We start from the raw sequence: 16,740 nt of genomic DNA, 5'->3' as shown, positions 1-16,740 counted from the left end.
GAGTTAAAAAAGACATTTTTAAAAAGGTGTACGTTCTGGCTGTCTAATCATTTCCACAATATGTAAAACTCAGAATTGTGGAATTATACAAACAAAATGTCACAACAAAGTATTAGGACCAGGCTAAAAATAAGGTACAAGAAAAAAGTCATTTGAGAATAAAGACTAAATAATGTGTAAATAAAGTTTTCATAATACATGAGTAATATAATATGAGAACGAAGTAAAAGTGGAAAGTAAAGGCATTCAAATATCAGAATAAAGTCAACGAAGTCAAAACAATATAAGAAAGTTGGTAAGTTATAATTTGATAATATTCATAAAACGAGAATAATACTGTAGCAGTAAGACTTTATTCCCCTACTAATATGAGAATAAAATTGTAGTAGTACGAGAATAAAGTCACAAAAATATAAAAATAAAGACTTAAAAATATGAGAATAACTTTAACAGTCAAAATAATGTACAAATAAAATTGTGAAAATAAAAAGTGTAAAAATGTGAGAATAAAGTCAAGGATAAATTGACATTATGCTGTAGTTGTACATTTCTGTCTGACATGTGTTGCTATAAAATAAGATTCTTTTTATTGTTTTTCAAATTGAACCTAAAGATGGATGGATGAATAGGTCCATGAATTGACCTGATGGACACCACAAAAGACATTGTAAAGGTTTTGCTGCTCAAATAAAACCACTGCGGTGCTGATCCTATAATCCCAACAGCACATTCCAGAAAAGAAACGGGAATGCTGTGGTGTACCGTATTAAAAGTAGTTCTGGGCTCTTGAAGCACAAACAAGACAGAATTCTCTAACGCAATGAAAGATTACAAGTAGATATAAAAGTAGACATTTTAAAACGGCTGTGTGTGGTTACAAGTAATCTGTCTTGTGGGTTGTTTGTCTGCCGATTTTCTGGGTGACCCTGAAGAGTTCCACTGGGCCTCTCCCCTCCAACATAAAATGAGATTCAAAGTTTTCATCCCACCACTTTATCTCTGGCGCCACTGTGGATTTGTTTAAATTTGGAGTTGTTAAAATTCTCAGTTGGATCCTTTTCTGAATGCCGCCGCTGCCTGTCAGCTTTAATGTGTCACACTCTCAGATTGCGAGGAGCGCATCCAAGAAATAAGCAGAGGGGAACCACATCCAGGCGTACTAAGCAAAGGAAAAAGAATATCTGACTTTAAGACATGCACATTTTTGCCATTACTAGCCGAATGGATGCACTCTGCTTCAGGGATCAGTAAATCTAACAAGTATTTTGTTATATTATCTCTTCACAGTGGTTGGTTTTTTTTTTTTTTTTGACTAGTTGATAGAGTAGTGTTAGTCTTTCGCCAGGACTTTTCTACACCAGTTTTTGCGCTTGCCGGTAAAAACCTCTTAAACCAAAATGCCTCAGTTGTGAGGTGAAAGTAGTTCTTCTCTCTTCAGAGCTCTGTTCCACTCAAATTCCTTCCTCTGGCGGTCATGTGGGATCTTTGGCATTGGACCTGACTCTTATCCTTTCAGATTGCCTTGGCGATAAGGATGCAAACGGGGACGGAAGCCCATAAGGAGGAGCAGGAAGAAATGGAACTCGTGGAGATGATGAGAACATTGATAAGGATGCAGGAACAGGCCTTTCCATTGTTGGCTTTACATCTTAACCGGACACAGATATGAAGGTTTAGAGACTTAAACTGGCATCCTCAAACCACAACTTGACTGGGACGATGAAAGCACTTGTGGTAAAATGATCTAATCATATGATAGTGATGACCCAGTGCCAATAAGCATCACATTTAGGAGGCTTTATGATAGTCTAACTGTAGCAATTATTCATAATTTAAAGTCCAGGAAGATGAAGTTGGATGAAGAGCCAGGCTAATGCTAACATGTTTTCTCACTCATTTATATTTCAGATTGTAATATATTTGAATTTGAATGTACAGTGAACTTTTGTTTTTTGTGGAGTTTGCTTTCCAAAAAGAACCAGTGATAGGCAAAATCTGTAAAGTAGTTACCTGTATTTTTTTTACAATTATTATACAGCATAATTAAATACTCTACATTCAAACCATAGAACAAAAACTGTTTTCAGGCCTTAGCATTTTTTTAAACAAATAGAACACGTTCTTACAAATGACTACAGTAAAATAATAATTTTAATCATCAATACAAACTACACTAGGACAAATTGTGGCTGGTGTATTTCACTGTTCCTCTGACTGTGACGCTGCGGCCTCATTCTGTATCTTTTTCTTCTGAAGCCTGTGGTGCAGGTGTGTTTTTTTTTTGAGAAAAGAACATAGTTATTGGTAGTTATTGTCGCTCTTTTTTTCTTCTGGGCAAAAATATTTGCCAATATTTGCCAAGCTGTATTACGTATATTTAAATACGGTACCGTTATTGGCACACAGGTAGAGAAGAAGCGCAGCGTCTGTTTAGCCAATCAGGATGCAGAACTGTGGGGAAAAAACAAACCTGCACCAAAAACTCTGCGACGCAGCGAGGCCGTGAAAGATGAACCGCGTTCCAGCGAGGGTTCACGGTATTAAAATTGAACTACTGTTTCAGCTACTTTCCCGTTTGCACAGCAGGTTTCATGACAGACTGAATTTTACAATAAATGTCATAATAAATCATAAATTAGTGGAGAAAATCCCAAATTGTTTATTGACAAAGTAATTACAGTACCTATAATAGAGTTTTGCAAACTTTACTGGTGTTTTTTTATATTATTATTATTATTTTGAACTGGTCAAAGCGCCTCTTCATGACTCATGAAGCCTCATACAGTACAGCAACAACAGGTATAATGGTTTCATCAGGAACTACTATGTAGTAAATGTAAACATACCTTGATCCAGGCGTTGCTGGCATAAATAACTCTCAGTTGCATTTCAAGGTGTTTTCCTGCCCAGTTGAGGACATTCACTATGAAAATCCTGAGACTCTTAGTTCATGTTAGGAGGGAAAAGCTCCCCCAGTCCAGACTGTGACAGTCCTGGTTGGGGCTGAGCTGATGAATAAACAAATGTGCAGTAATATTTTGAGCATTAACTTTTTTCTCCAGTCATTTAATAAAGTCCAAGTTTTGCTGCCAGGAGTCAGAATTGACCCCACAGACAGTGGCAGACTTCTTGTCATCAAGTCTCACTTCTTTGGCACAGCTGTCCTAAAAGTGAGTTGTTGTTGCCAGTACTGTCCTTGGCCTGGAACTGTATGTTGACAGATGTTTGCCTCCTTGAAGAACTTTTTCTCAATTATCAGTTGTGCCCTCTGTAAACATATAGTCTGTCACACCTTAACTAGTGTGTGTATAGAATTATAAAGGGAGTCTTTTAAAAGATATTGAATTTAAGCGGGCGAACTGTAATTAAACTGTTGGACTATCTCAAAGATAATAACAGCAAACAGAAAGTGTTCCTGGGGTTGGATTGTGAAAATCTTTCTCGGTTGTGTGTTTGTGGCACAGTGTGTCTCATGGTGATGTTTATCGTACACCATGTTTATCGTCTCGGATACAGTAAGCCATTCAGACCATCATCTGACTTGCACTTTCACATCACGTCAGCGCTCCGTCAGGAGCTGTATGTGGATCAGAGCTGAGCAGCTGCATCTCTTCATCTTGCCGATCCTTTAATCCTGTCATAGACCGTTAGTCACGGTGTAAATCAGAGGTCGCATCACCTCCCAGCCTCACGTCACGATCGCTTTCAGAACAGGGAGTCGCCTCCGTGTCTGTGTGAGGTGATATAAACAGCAGTTTCATCATCCAGTCGGATGTGACTGGAACTTTTGTTTTTTGCTCAATTAAAAAAAAAAAAAAGGCAACACATGAAGCAATAGTGTTGCACGCTGCACTCTGGCCCATGCGTTGTTTGCGTGTAAACAAGCAAGTGTTGCAATTTTTTGGGGGGGGAAGTGTTGCTCAGCTGCAGCCAGGACAGTTTAGAATGTTTTGCAAAGGTCCTTCTGATGAGCTCACTCTGGATCATCAGGCTATGAAAATGCTTTCTCTTGTCCTTTGAGCGAAATGTTCCCTTTATGCTTGATCATTTTATTTTTAATGTCTTAGTAAATAAAGAAAAAATGGTTTTCTTACATCATCCTAATTTCAAAATAAAGCATTTTATCAATTTATGCAGAAAGAAAATTTCAGACTTTGTTTCCTGTGACTTGAGGGCTCCTGATACGTTCAGCCCGACTCGGATCTTGTAGACGTGGTTTCTGATTGAACACTCAAACACTCTTGTGCCATAATTGATTTGTTTTGGCTATTTATTAAATTAACAAAATTGCCAAGTGAGAGCCAACGTTATTAAAGTCAACAAACAAAATAACAAAAACTACAATTAAGAAAACATTTTTGTTAACTGAAATAAATAATAGTAGCTAATGGGGAAAAACTTTAACTCACAGGAACTGTATCGTGTGTTTATAAAACTAAAACATATTTAAATTAGAGATATGACATCCTCCGTTTTTGTGTTTATGAATCTATTTATCAGCCTTTCGGACTTATGTAAAATATATTTTTTCCACACAATCAGTCGGAAAATCTGATTCCGCAAAATGACGATGGAAAAAGTTGAGAGAAAACACCAGAGTCAGTTGGTTGTGTGGCAATAATTGAATCAATTTTTTTGAAAATCTTATCTTTGTTACCCAAATTATGAAGATACTGGGGTAGTAAAGAATTCTTTACTCAATCACTGTAGACATAATCACAATGCGATACTTGGACCTTTTTGAGTTCTACACCTAAAAATTATGAAAAAGTATTAAAAAAAAACTAAAAATTCTACTATAATAACTAAACTGAAAGAAAGCAATATTTAACTAAAAAACTATAAGTAATTTAAAGTAACTAGACAAAGAAAAAGTCACCTTGAAATGAAACTAAACTATAATGAAAAACCCAAAACTATTACAGCCCATGGTGAGGACGCCTCCTGATATAAAATAGTTTTCAGTTTTGTTACGGATGCATCCATTACAGTTTTCTGGTCGATCACAGATCGATGGATAAGATTGATTTCACCCTGGTATTGGCTGATCACCTAAAATTAAGGAAATTAGAGACAATCTGAAGACTTTTAGGGACAATTTTTGCCTATTAGCGGCAGAAGTGATGAGGTCACACCCAGAATTAGCGGTTCAACTCATCAATGAAGTAAACTAGGATTTTAGAGCTATTTTAGCAAACCCCACATGTAGTTTTATCTACCAGTGCTAACTGTTTATGGTCGCCGATGGCATGCTATGGCTGATTGCAGCACAAATGGAGAAAGCTATGCTGTAAACATTTGCAGCTGAGAAGAAACACAATTTAGTATGTTTTTTTTTTTTTAAGGAGGATGTGAAGCTTTTTTTTTTTGTCCAGTTTAGTGAGAAGAAAAAAAAAAGAAAACCTCCTTCAAACGTTACAGGAGTAAAATAACACTTTACCGGTCATTACCTTTACAAAGCAAATCCTTATACCTCAAGCTCAGTGGCCAGTTTGTACATTAAGCATCAAATATGGCAAAAAACACAATTTAATAAACAACATTTTGATTTTTCTCTGCCCAGATAACTTGTCACTTTGACTATTCTTTTGAACAGGGTGTTTTTTTGTCTTCATCATGTCCTTCATGGCTCGGACCCAACGCCTTATAAAACCACTTGGATGGAATGCAAACCGTCTTCATAGTTACGCAGGTTACGCATATGCATGACCTGGATAGTTATGCACATGCTCATCGATGGTCGACCTTCTCTATTTCCTAAAATTTTACACTGAGCTGAGGTTTTGAGTAGAGCCAGACATGGATGACTTGCATGACGTATTGTTGGAATGTTGATTCTTTTAGACGCCCTCCTCAAGAAAAGGTCTCCAAATAGTTTAAATAAACTGGGATCTCCAAACTCTACCCAGTTTAATCTTAAAGTCATCACTAAAATGGATCTTCCAACATAGCTTTGTATGTCAGAAGACCTGCAAGGAAACATGTATTCCATTTACATCCCATTTTGTTCTGAAGACTCATTCCTCCACTTGTTCTGGACAGGACTGGTTGATCCGGATTGTATTTTATCAATTTTTTTTTTTTTTTTTTTTTTTTTTTTTTTACAGATAGAGAGTCAAAGCAGATGTCTGAGAACATGCATGTCTCCAAGTGGAGGAGGAGTCTTTGTCAGCTTGTATTGCAAACAATAATCTGGCGGGTAAAGCTTGGTTGCCTGGGATTGTTCTCTGCGTGTGACTGACACCTAGAGCATCGCCTTGCCAACAGCGTTGTCAGAATCTCCGTCTTTGTGTGCTTCAACTGGTTTGCAGTCAGTTTGTGGTGCATCACGTGCCTTGTGGGTTGCTGGAAAGCGTGTTCCGTCTGTCAAGAGCTGCATGTGTAAATCTGATGTTGCAAACAGACGCAGCAACCGGTGAAGATATAAAACTGAGGGTTCCAAGCACACATGCAGCCAAGAGAAAGTCACACCAGCGCAGGTCCTCCAACTTTCCATGACTTTCATAAAGTATTCAGGATTTTTTTTTCAAGAAGGCTACTAATCATTTAGGTTTGTTTAATGTGAAGACAGTAATTTCACTGAAGAATAGTAACTAGAGCACTTTTAAATTAAAATCTTACTATTTGTGTAGAGGGTGCAGTCCTCAATGCATGCATCGTCTTCCCCCATCTCTCTCCACCTAATTTTCTGTCAGCTTACTGTTTAATAGAGGCCAGTAGTACCAAACAGTCTTTACAAAATGTGACCTAAGAGAAATCTGCCACATTTCCAAATATGTTTTAAAACCGACTGCAAGGAAGCAAGTGGAAAAACTGTTGATAATTGTCCATGAGTGGAGTTTTCATTTTTGAGAACTTTGACCTGAACGATTTTGTTTGCAAGTGGGGAACGTGAAAGTGGCGCAGTACACTTTAATATCATTTGGCGGCGTTGTTTTGAGGTGGACAAAAGATTTAAGAACAAACTTTGCATATTTCACAGAGAAAGAGAGGCAGCATTTTCCCTCAAGCTGAGGCTATGGTCAGCTTAGTGAGGACATTTATTAGTAATAGGTATATGCGCATCCTCGTTATTGGCATATGACCAATATGTATGTATTCTTAAACCTTTTCTTCAGAAAAAATATAAATGAGTGAGACCTACGGTACTTCTTGTAGCTGTGAACGTAGTTCAGAATATGTAAGTGGTGAACTGTGAACATAAATCCCATTTAAGCCTGCATAGACTGATCCTAGCACTATTCAGAATGAACTGGTGTCCTTCAGTTGAAGGACACCTTGACCAGAGGGCAGTGGGCTTTTTACCGAAATAGTTCAACACAGTCCTTGAGTGGAAGAATGCCTGGGGAAGGCTTTCCTTTCAAAAGAGTGGTTACATGGAAAGATGTAGTTACTACAGAAGGAATAGAGCAATGTACCATACCTTGAAGATATGGAAAAAAATCTTAATGCTATTATAGTAGTAAAATGCTAAGATAGTCATTTGAGTTTAACCCTGCCTGCCCAGTGAGCGTCCCACTCAAAGTGTAATGCATCCTGAATATGACAGACCATAAAATGGGCAAAAGTACAGGTCTGTGCTGTGCTACTCAGTAAAAATGAGGCATTACAAAGAGAATGATGACGGAGCTAAATATGTTGAGATTTTCATTTAGATTGACCAAAGCAAACAGTATTGGAAACGGGTAAGATGGTGCATCCTAAGATGGAAAAATTAGGGTACAAAAAGGCAAAACTGGGATGGTTGGGATATGTGCAGAAGGGTATAACGGCTACACTGAACAAAAGATAGTAAAGATTGAGCTGCTGTGCAGGTGAATAAGAGGAAGATCTCTCTCCTCACTAAATGAGGCGTTGAAGGTTACCTTGAATGTTGGTTTTCTTCCTGAAGAATAAGTTGTTCAAAAGAAAGAACCAACCAAAAAACTGATCAAACTAAGAAGTTAAAAACATACAAAATGAACTGCAGAAGTTTATTACTTAATAGTTCCAGGATTAAGGAAAAGTTAGTTATTAATGTAGCGACATTGGAGCTTTTTTTCTTTTTTTTTTTTTAAAGACTTGAAGAATTGATTTAAATAAAATACAATCGTCAATGGCAGACGGTGTTTTTCAAAGCGTCTCCAACTTATTGAACTCCGATCCATCTTCAGTCCTCTTTTGCCTAAGAGGAAGAGGACGTGAGGCGTTAATCGACGTTTGTACGAGTCACGGTCAGGAGGTTTCACCATCGGGGGATTTGAGTGTTGCTGCTTGTTTATGTTGCAACACAGAAGCAACAACAAGTCAGGGGTTGATGGATGGGAAGATGCCTCCAATGATCGTTAAAACACTCCTTTCTTCACACTCCGTACCGGGCCATTTATCAGCTGCAGAGTTGGACCTGCAGATCCAGACAACACCCTTGTACGTCTCACTCGCTAATCAGCTGCTTCCCGGTAGCCGTGGCAACCAGCTGCGGAATCCCTCCCCTCACTTTTAACTCCTCTTCTGTCTTTTTTTTTTTTAATGTTCGCCCTTTTGCTTTCATGAGCTAATCCTTTCTTTATCCTTTTATAGTCTTCCCCAGCTAACAAAGGAAGGGGAAGTTAAAGATGTAGAAAACATTGAGTTAAAAGAAAAATCAGGTCTGGTCTTCAGGCTGCTGCCTAGCATCTGATTTCCTCTGGGAACTCAGCTGAGATAAAGGGAAAGAAAAAAGGCGTGACCGTGTGAAAGAGAAAGCAAAGGAGGAGATAAAGATGGGGTTTACCTGTCAGGTGAAGCTTGAGTTAGAGCCTATTACACCAACAGTCCCAACTTGATATGTGCATAGGTAATAGACGGGATAGAAATAAAGCTGGAATCTCAACGGGCCGGAGAGCAGGGCATTCCGAAAGGAAAACACACATCATTTACTTTCCAAGTTAACAACGAAAAAGTCATATTTTGAATTATGTCTGCAGATCTATGCAAAGAGGAATGTAGCTGCAGGTGATTTGTATTTAAATGTGTCGTGTGACCACGGCAACCTGATAATAAGGAGGCTGCCGCCGTAAAGGTTGAGCTAAAGCATTTGATTTATCTTGCTGTTCACATTTGCGGTGGTTACACCGAGACCTCCTATATCTGCAAGTGGTAGAGCTGCACAATAGCAGGAAAATATGTAATTGCATTACCATTTTAATGATATGATATATTAATTATAGCCCCCCATTTTCATGACTCTTGCTTTTCCTTCATCACAATGTCCCAAACACAGACTGTGAACATTAGCATCTCTACCACTAAAAACGTATATCAAGTGTGAGCATTACAGGTGGAACAGACCAAAAATATTATCAATACAGAATGTGCAGGCATGACATCGAAATATGAAATTCCACTAAACATTACATCCAAGCAATCCTTTGTGATTTTGATAGTGCGCACTTTGATATGGCATTGATGGTTTTAATTTGATATATTGTCCAGGAATCATATATTATTCTGCCTAACAGAATGTGTGACAGAACCTCCAGTGGAAAATTAGTTGTCTAATTGACCTTGATTATAAAAGAACATGACTAAATGGTCATCAGTATATTAATATTACATCCTCCTGATATATTATTGGCCAATAACCAAAATTGATCAATATTATATAACCCTACCACTTTAATAATGACCACACCAGACATTGCTTATCTGTCCCAGTTAACCACTCCACAATCCTATCTTTCTTCACTATCACTTTTTCTATATTGTTCATCCCTAATTATTATCATAAAGCCATAGTATCATCTTAAAGATGATGAAAAAGTAAAAGGAGTCTAAGAAATGATTCCTGAGGAATGATGCAGCAGAGGTTGCCCTCTGTCTGGTTTTGTTCTCTAATAAAAAAAAAAAGATATGTGCTATGATTGTATAGTCATTTAGGTTTAGTTACTTAATGCCTAAAGTACTTTGAACTTACTGTGTTGTTAAAATATTCTTACTTTAGTTGAGGATCAAACTAAAGCAGGATCTTTCCACATTAAGGTTGCATTGACAGCAGGTTGCATTTGGTTGAAGTGAACTTTGGTGCGGTTGAAATGTGAATGTCAAGCGGACTGAAGACTGTAAAGGCAGGAAGTGAACTACAGCGCACGGCATTCTGGGTAAATGCAACCAAAGTAATTGTGCAAGTGTAGTGCTTGTGCTAATTTTATTTTATTTTTTTAACCAAAGAAAAACAAGAAGTCCTACAACCAGAAAACTCAACCACCTCTCCACTTTTGTGATGTAAGGAGTAGCACTTAGTGTCTAAGTGTCTCAGAGATTTATGTGTTACTTCCTTCAGTGGTTCTTAGTGTAGCACCACCATGGACAAGGTGGACAGGCTGCTCAAAGGATTTGGTTTGTTTGACACAGTCAAGTGTGAAAGAGAACAACAGTAGATGAAAATGGAACAAATTTTCCCCAATCAAACCAAGTCTACTGGACTATCAGGTGTGAAAACTAATTTTGAGTGATGATGTGTCACAAAATAGGCAGACACCTATTATGTTGACTTCTTAATCCTACGTTGAGGTAGCTCTTCAAAGGTCCACTAAATCATGTAATTCGCAAACTTTGTTTCAGAAGTAATCCCTTAACACTGACTGGTAACATGTCTAGGCTTGTCTGTTCCAGAAAAGTTAACAAGACCTTATCAAGAGTTATACACCCACATTCCTCACATTGTTCTAGAAGGTTTCACAGGGAGAAGCCAGGGTCAGACTGCCTCTCTCCTTGACTCATTGGAGCCAATAGAAACCTTTCTAATTGCATAGTCATCCTTTTGGGCATTCTTAGTTGAATCTAAGCAAAGTGTTCAAATAAACATTTTGAACTCAACTGCATGCTGTTCATGACGTAATTTGCTTTCGTTCCTGGGCACCGCCTGTTCACGTTGTCCTCGTAAATCATAAGCTGAAGTGTCCGCCTGTCTGATAGTATTCTTTCGCTTCATCCGGGCTGTGCCCCGGGTTCTGGTGAGGTGGAAGTTAAATATTTACTTTACTCTTGACGCTTCCGCCCTTGGCCGGAGTAAATAGTCCTTTTGATTCCTCACAGTCATTACCAAGGCTTTTGGTAGAGTGGGTCATGAGTTTGCTTTACAGAGACAAACTGTTTCATTGAGTAAGAGAACAGAAATGTGAAATATGAAAGGACAAATTCCAGCCTCATGAGCGCAGGCTTTTGATGAAGCCTAAAACTCTTCACTCTGATCTGTTATACATCAACACATTCCACAGGTCCTAGATATTTGACCAAGTTAAAGAGGGGGAAGCTCCTTAAGTGTTTTTACACCGAAGCTGTGGTAATATTTTACAGCATGAGTGTTTTCTGTGTGTGTTTACATAGAATTAAACCATCAATGAATAGAGCTACTGATCAACAGGATTAGCTTATTTTACTATCCCTATCTGTACTGTATGTCTGTGTTGCTTTCTGACAATGATCATGTGCCAGCAGTCACTGCTGAAGCCTCTTATCACAGAGCAGCACACTCTGATGCCTGTGAAAGTTAACATTGGTTTCCTGAGAACTTTGACAACATTACAACACCTACCCTCCAGAGTATGGTATCCCATGTTCTGCCATTATTAATGTTTCCAGACGTTGAGCAACCAGTGTTTCTAGAGAACTTGAAGGCGGGTTCATTTCCTTTGTAAGCGTCAGGCACTTTTCTGACTACGATGAATAGCATGAAAAGAACTACACCTCAGAGATCTGTTCTCACACAACCATGGAACGGCTTCCTCTTCACCTTGCTTTCTGCCTTTGGTTCTGGTATTACCTTCCTCTATGTTCTGGAGAAGAGAGGTGTTCCTTAGAGGCCCCCTCCCTTCTCAAAGACAAGACTCGCAACTCCATCTCCTTATTGATCATATTTTCATTAAAGCTCCTTAATTTAAGTTTTACATTAGAAAGCCAAGGGTGCCATTGGCTCGATATTACATCATTCTCCAGAGTTATCTTTTTTTAAAACGTCAACATAAGCAGGATGTGTCACAGGTGATCTGTTCTCTCACTTTTAGCTACAGTGACTCTCCTGGTTTAAAATGAGCATTGCATCACACGTGTATCTGTGTGTAATGCGCTGACATCAGGACAGTGCACTATACTGCAATTTACTGTAATTTTCTGCCGATACATTATAATGAATTATTCAAAGAGAAGCTTTATATGCACAGCACACTCTTAATCAATGCAGGGTGATCTCATATTTGTCATGCTGTAATTGGTCGCAGTGATGGAGTATTTGTGTTATACTTACCATAATGGATTTTAATGGAATATTCTTCAATCTTTAACATGTCCCATGTGTATGATATTGCAGTTCCAAGAGCTCAAAGTTGCAGTGCGCAACAGTAATGAAGATCTATTAAAAGTTGAAATGAATTAGTTTTTTTTTTATTACCGTATTCCCTCTAGAGTCCTTCAGTGTAACAGAGAACAATGGTGCATAACTACACTTCTAATCAAAACCTGAAGACAGTGCATCACAACCGGGTTGGATGTTATTTTGTAATGTAAGATGAAACCAAAGCAAGAGACAAAACCGTTTTCAAGCTGTTCACCAGATTATCAGCAGTTTAAGGCCATAGCCCTGAAAAGTCTGAATCATAAATATGACCTCCGTCATTTTATCTCAGAGACTCATAAATGTGTCTGAGATGAATCATAAATCATCTTCTCGTAATGACCAATCGCTGCTAAGGTTGGATGCAGCCATTTTCAGTTTCCTGAAGGATCTGGAGTCATTTGGGACGAACGAATCGAGTAGTAAACCCAAGTAACGTGTGTTGAGCTGGGGGATGAAAAGACAGATCCTTGACCCAAAGTACTGTCCAATAATCATAAGATGGCATTTGTGAGCAAAAGTTTTAAAGAACAAAAACCCTTACAATGCCACCTGTCCTTCCACGCCTCAAACTTGCCCACTTAAAATTTGCAAAGGAGCATCAAAAATTGGAAATTGAAAAGTAGAAGTAAGTATCAATCTTGTTCTTCTGAATGCTCCTTCCAACGCTACTGCCATGACGGGTAGAGACCCCTGGAGGTGAAATCTGGAGGTTCTGTCTCGTCATGTGGGAATTTTTTCCTTCAGTGGAACAATGCACTGTAATGAGTATATTCACGTTCAAAACAATGAGTAGAAATATAAACTTACTTTTACACCGTCCCCTCTAACATCAGTAGCATCATCCAATAATTTACTGTTTATGTTAACTTTGTTATAACATTCTCAATTAGCATTTTCTAAATCCATATGTGTGACTGGTACAATGCATTCATATTTCCATGCCATTAAAATTCAGTATACCATAATTGACAACTTCATTAAATAGTAATAACATTGACAATAGCCGTGATAACAGTAATTATTTCTCATATGAATATGCAGGGTTGACATTGCATCTGTTGTTCAGTTTTTTCTAGAAGTGCCTTTTATGTTTTTCCAACGCGTTTGGTAAGGTGATGTCTCATGGTTTCTGGACCAGTCATGAACTCCGGCTTTGCTGCTTGGAAAATGACCAGGCATTCAGGGAAGAATGATTTTGTTCCCAGGAAACCTCCAGTGATTCAGCCGGTCACCGGTGGTCAGCTGACTGCCTGCGTTTTTATTTGTTTGGGTTTTTTTTAAAGGACACATGGAAGGTTCCTGCACCATCTTGACGAGCATGGAAAACGATGAGTTGATAAAAAGTGATGTTCATAATCTGAAAGATAACAGCTGGACTTTCTAAAAAAAAAAAGAAAAGAGGATGTTTTGTATTTATAGTATGGAGCTCCCTAGAGCTCAAGCTTTTTACCAAAGTGGCCAAAATTTAAGAAATCGCTAACTTGAAAGCACAGGACCACAAAAATGTCTAATTTTAAATTTTTAAAACTAACTTTTTGTGCCCTTTTTTATGTTATCTTTTCAATAATAAACAACATTTTCTGTAGAAATGGATCAGTAAATTATAGTAGATGCAAAGAAAGAAAGAAAAGGTTCAGTTTCTCCTTTTTTGCTTTTCAAGTGAAAAAAGAAGTGGAAGACATGGAAGCACATGAAAACAAGCCCATTTATAACCATAGACATGGACAGATTTAATTGTAAATTTAAACATGTACTGACTGAAAGAGATTTTGTTGCAAGGCTCCAATAATTCTAAAATAAATAATAATAAAAGTATCAATATAAATACGATAAAAGATGAAATTAATAGAAGCTGCTGTGGAATCACAGCAGCTTCATCCCTTCATCCAAACGGACCGCAAACACGAGGAAGATAGAGGAAAAAGAGGAAGACAACACAAAAAGAGGAAGACGACTACAACTGTCATTTTGTGAAAATAACTCAAAATTCCAAAAAGTTTGGAATTTTTTTTACATTTTTTTTCCCTCTTGAAGAAAGTTTGTCATGTTCATGCAGAGGTGGCGCTAGGCTTTTTCGGTCATGTACTAATTTTATCCGTCAATTTATAATCAATTCAACATCTGCTATTTAGCCGCATTTTTATACGGTTTGGTTAATATTCACCTAGTTGAACCGTGAATCCAGATCCCATCTCATATGAAGCAGATAAATGCATCTAAGTTTTTCTCCGTGACAAAAACCACTGACTGTGGCCCCAATAACTTACAATAAATTAAAGTAATTTCTAATCAGATGATTAGAAAGCGTATTTTAAACTACATGCTGTTCGGTTATAGATCAAAAGTGGTATTTTTTTTTATCTGACACTTTGTCCACCATATTTTTTTGGTTCATCTGTCACTTTAGAGACTGACATCTGATACAGATGTCTATCCAGACATCTGTCTTTAAAAACATGAGATTTTAACTCCAGTGAATACCTTGCTGTCAGCTGAAACTTTGTTTACAGCAGTACTTTTCCATTTCGATGCTTTTCCTTTTTATGTTTGGTCAGGCAGTTTATTTTCTTTTTTCTCTGTGCAGGTAGAAATCATGCAGATGTTGGGGGAAAAAAATCAGATAAATCCACATATCTGAATGCTTAAAACTTAATAAAGCCCCCCTCGCCCACTCCTCTTAAAGCTCTTCTGACTAACACTGATCCACCTCAGTCAGTCACTCTCACTGTTGTTTTGGTGACATGCTCCTGACAACACGAGGACATTAATTAGTATGACTTAACAGGGGCCTTGTCCGTGTCAGCTGATGAAAGTCTCCAGTCTGTTTGTGTGTTGATCAGAGCCTCGCTGGCGCCTCTGTGTGGCAAGGACTTGAAACCGAACCCTCTGCGGATTCATTTCCAGGAAATAAGTCAGTGGGCGGTGAGGCAGTGCGGGCTTGGCAGACGGAGGATGGCTGTCTGCGACGGCGGCGGTTCTGGAGGGAGCTGTGCGGGGCTGACGGGGTGCCGGAGAGGTGGCAGCGGGAAGGGGCGGGGCCTCTTCCTGTTAATTAGCAAAGCCATGTTGTTAAGAGTCCAGACAGGAACCTCGCAGGGGATCTTTGGGGGGTTTTGATTCACCTGCCTGGTTCCACGTGCGAGTCTGTGGGTTGTGACGGATCTTTCTGAGTGTTTGAGGTCTGGAGACATTTAAAAAGGGAATCTACCTGCTTGTCATTTGCAAAATGTGTGTGTGCTTTTTAAAAAAGTGCCCGCTCCCCCTCACCCCCAGCTTTTAACTAGGGATGCACCGGTCCACATTGTTCACTACCGATACAGATGTCTGAGGTTTGATACAGATTCAGTACAAAATATCGGTGCTGAATTTACTTCAAATGTTTCTGCTTTTGAGACACAGTCACAAATGTACTGAATTAAGTTGATATCTCTGCACCAGCACAGCACACTTAAATATACCAATAGCTTCACAAGCTTGGTCAAAAATGTAAAAACACAACAACTTTAATTTGTTCAGTAGCTTTGTTTCCTTTGAAAATATAATCACACACAGATTTAGACCGAGTAGATCTACCTTTATGTATTGGGAGCGTTGTCACCAATACCCGATGCTGAATATTTTTCAGGATCAGATGCAGACATTAATAACAGATTAAGTCTTGCTGACTCTCTCTCTCTCTCCCTCTCTTTGTCTTAAAGGAGCGTTTCGCTGAGATCTTCGGGGGCAACGTGGCGGCAGAGAGTAGAAGATCTCAGGAGAGCTTCAAAAACTGGCTGCTGCTGGGGATGAGCGTGGTGACGGCCTTCATAGCCGGGTCCATCTTCGCCCAGAAGCGCCTGTGAGCGGAGGGGACAGCCGCGCTCACCCCCACGCCGTCCAATCACTACGCCCAACTTTAAACATGAAGGTCCTGTTTGTCTCATCAGAACTGCTGATGATGTTTACTTCATCCCCACAACAGACTGAGAATCCAAAACGTCGCCGGAAGACTTAAAAAGAAAAAAAAAAGTTTTTAGTATTCTTGTGTTCACTTTTTCTTCGATACAATTTTGTGGTTCTACAAAGACTGACATGTTGTTTTCATTCACTGAGCCATTTGTTCCCTTTTTTTCCTCCCCTCCACCACTTTCCTTTTGTTTCTTTAAACTTTTATTTTTTTTATTTTTCTTTTGCTGCCCAGATTTATTAAAGATCTTATTTTGATCGTTCTTTTCGAATGTTTGGAATTAGTTTTAACCATTCTAGTTTTCTACAAAGCTGAGTTTAGTTTTAACGGAGACACTAAAAGCCTGTCGCATCGAGTTGGTGTGTTTTGTTGCCCCCCCCCACCTCTCTGCTCCCCTGCAGAAAGCAGCTTTTTTTGTGCCATATGGAGAGTGAACTACCTT

At 38.6% G+C, this 16,740-nt stretch overlaps 1 protein-coding gene across 3 annotated transcripts in view; it reads left to right on the top strand.

Moving 5' to 3' along the window:
• bcl2l1 (BCL2 like 1) overlaps positions 1–16,560 on the top strand; it is a 34,969-nt gene extending 18,409 nt beyond the window's left edge. For all 3 annotated transcript variants that reach the window (XM_044116185.1, XM_044116195.1, XM_044116203.1), the window contains one exon: positions 16,051–16,560. In XM_044116185.1, coding sequence (XP_043972120.1) covers positions 16,051–16,194 — 144 coding nt within the window. In that variant the 3' untranslated portion in view covers positions 16,195–16,560. The remainder of the gene's footprint in view (positions 1–16,050) is intronic.
• The last annotated feature ends 180 nt before the right edge of the window (positions 16,561–16,740 follow it).

This window comes from Gambusia affinis, linkage group LG01 (genome assembly GCF_019740435.1).
Source record: "Gambusia affinis linkage group LG01, SWU_Gaff_1.0, whole genome shotgun sequence".
Lineage (NCBI taxonomy): Eukaryota > Metazoa > Chordata > Actinopteri > Cyprinodontiformes > Poeciliidae > Gambusia > Gambusia affinis.
This window is presented reverse-complemented; position numbering and strand designations above follow the sequence as displayed.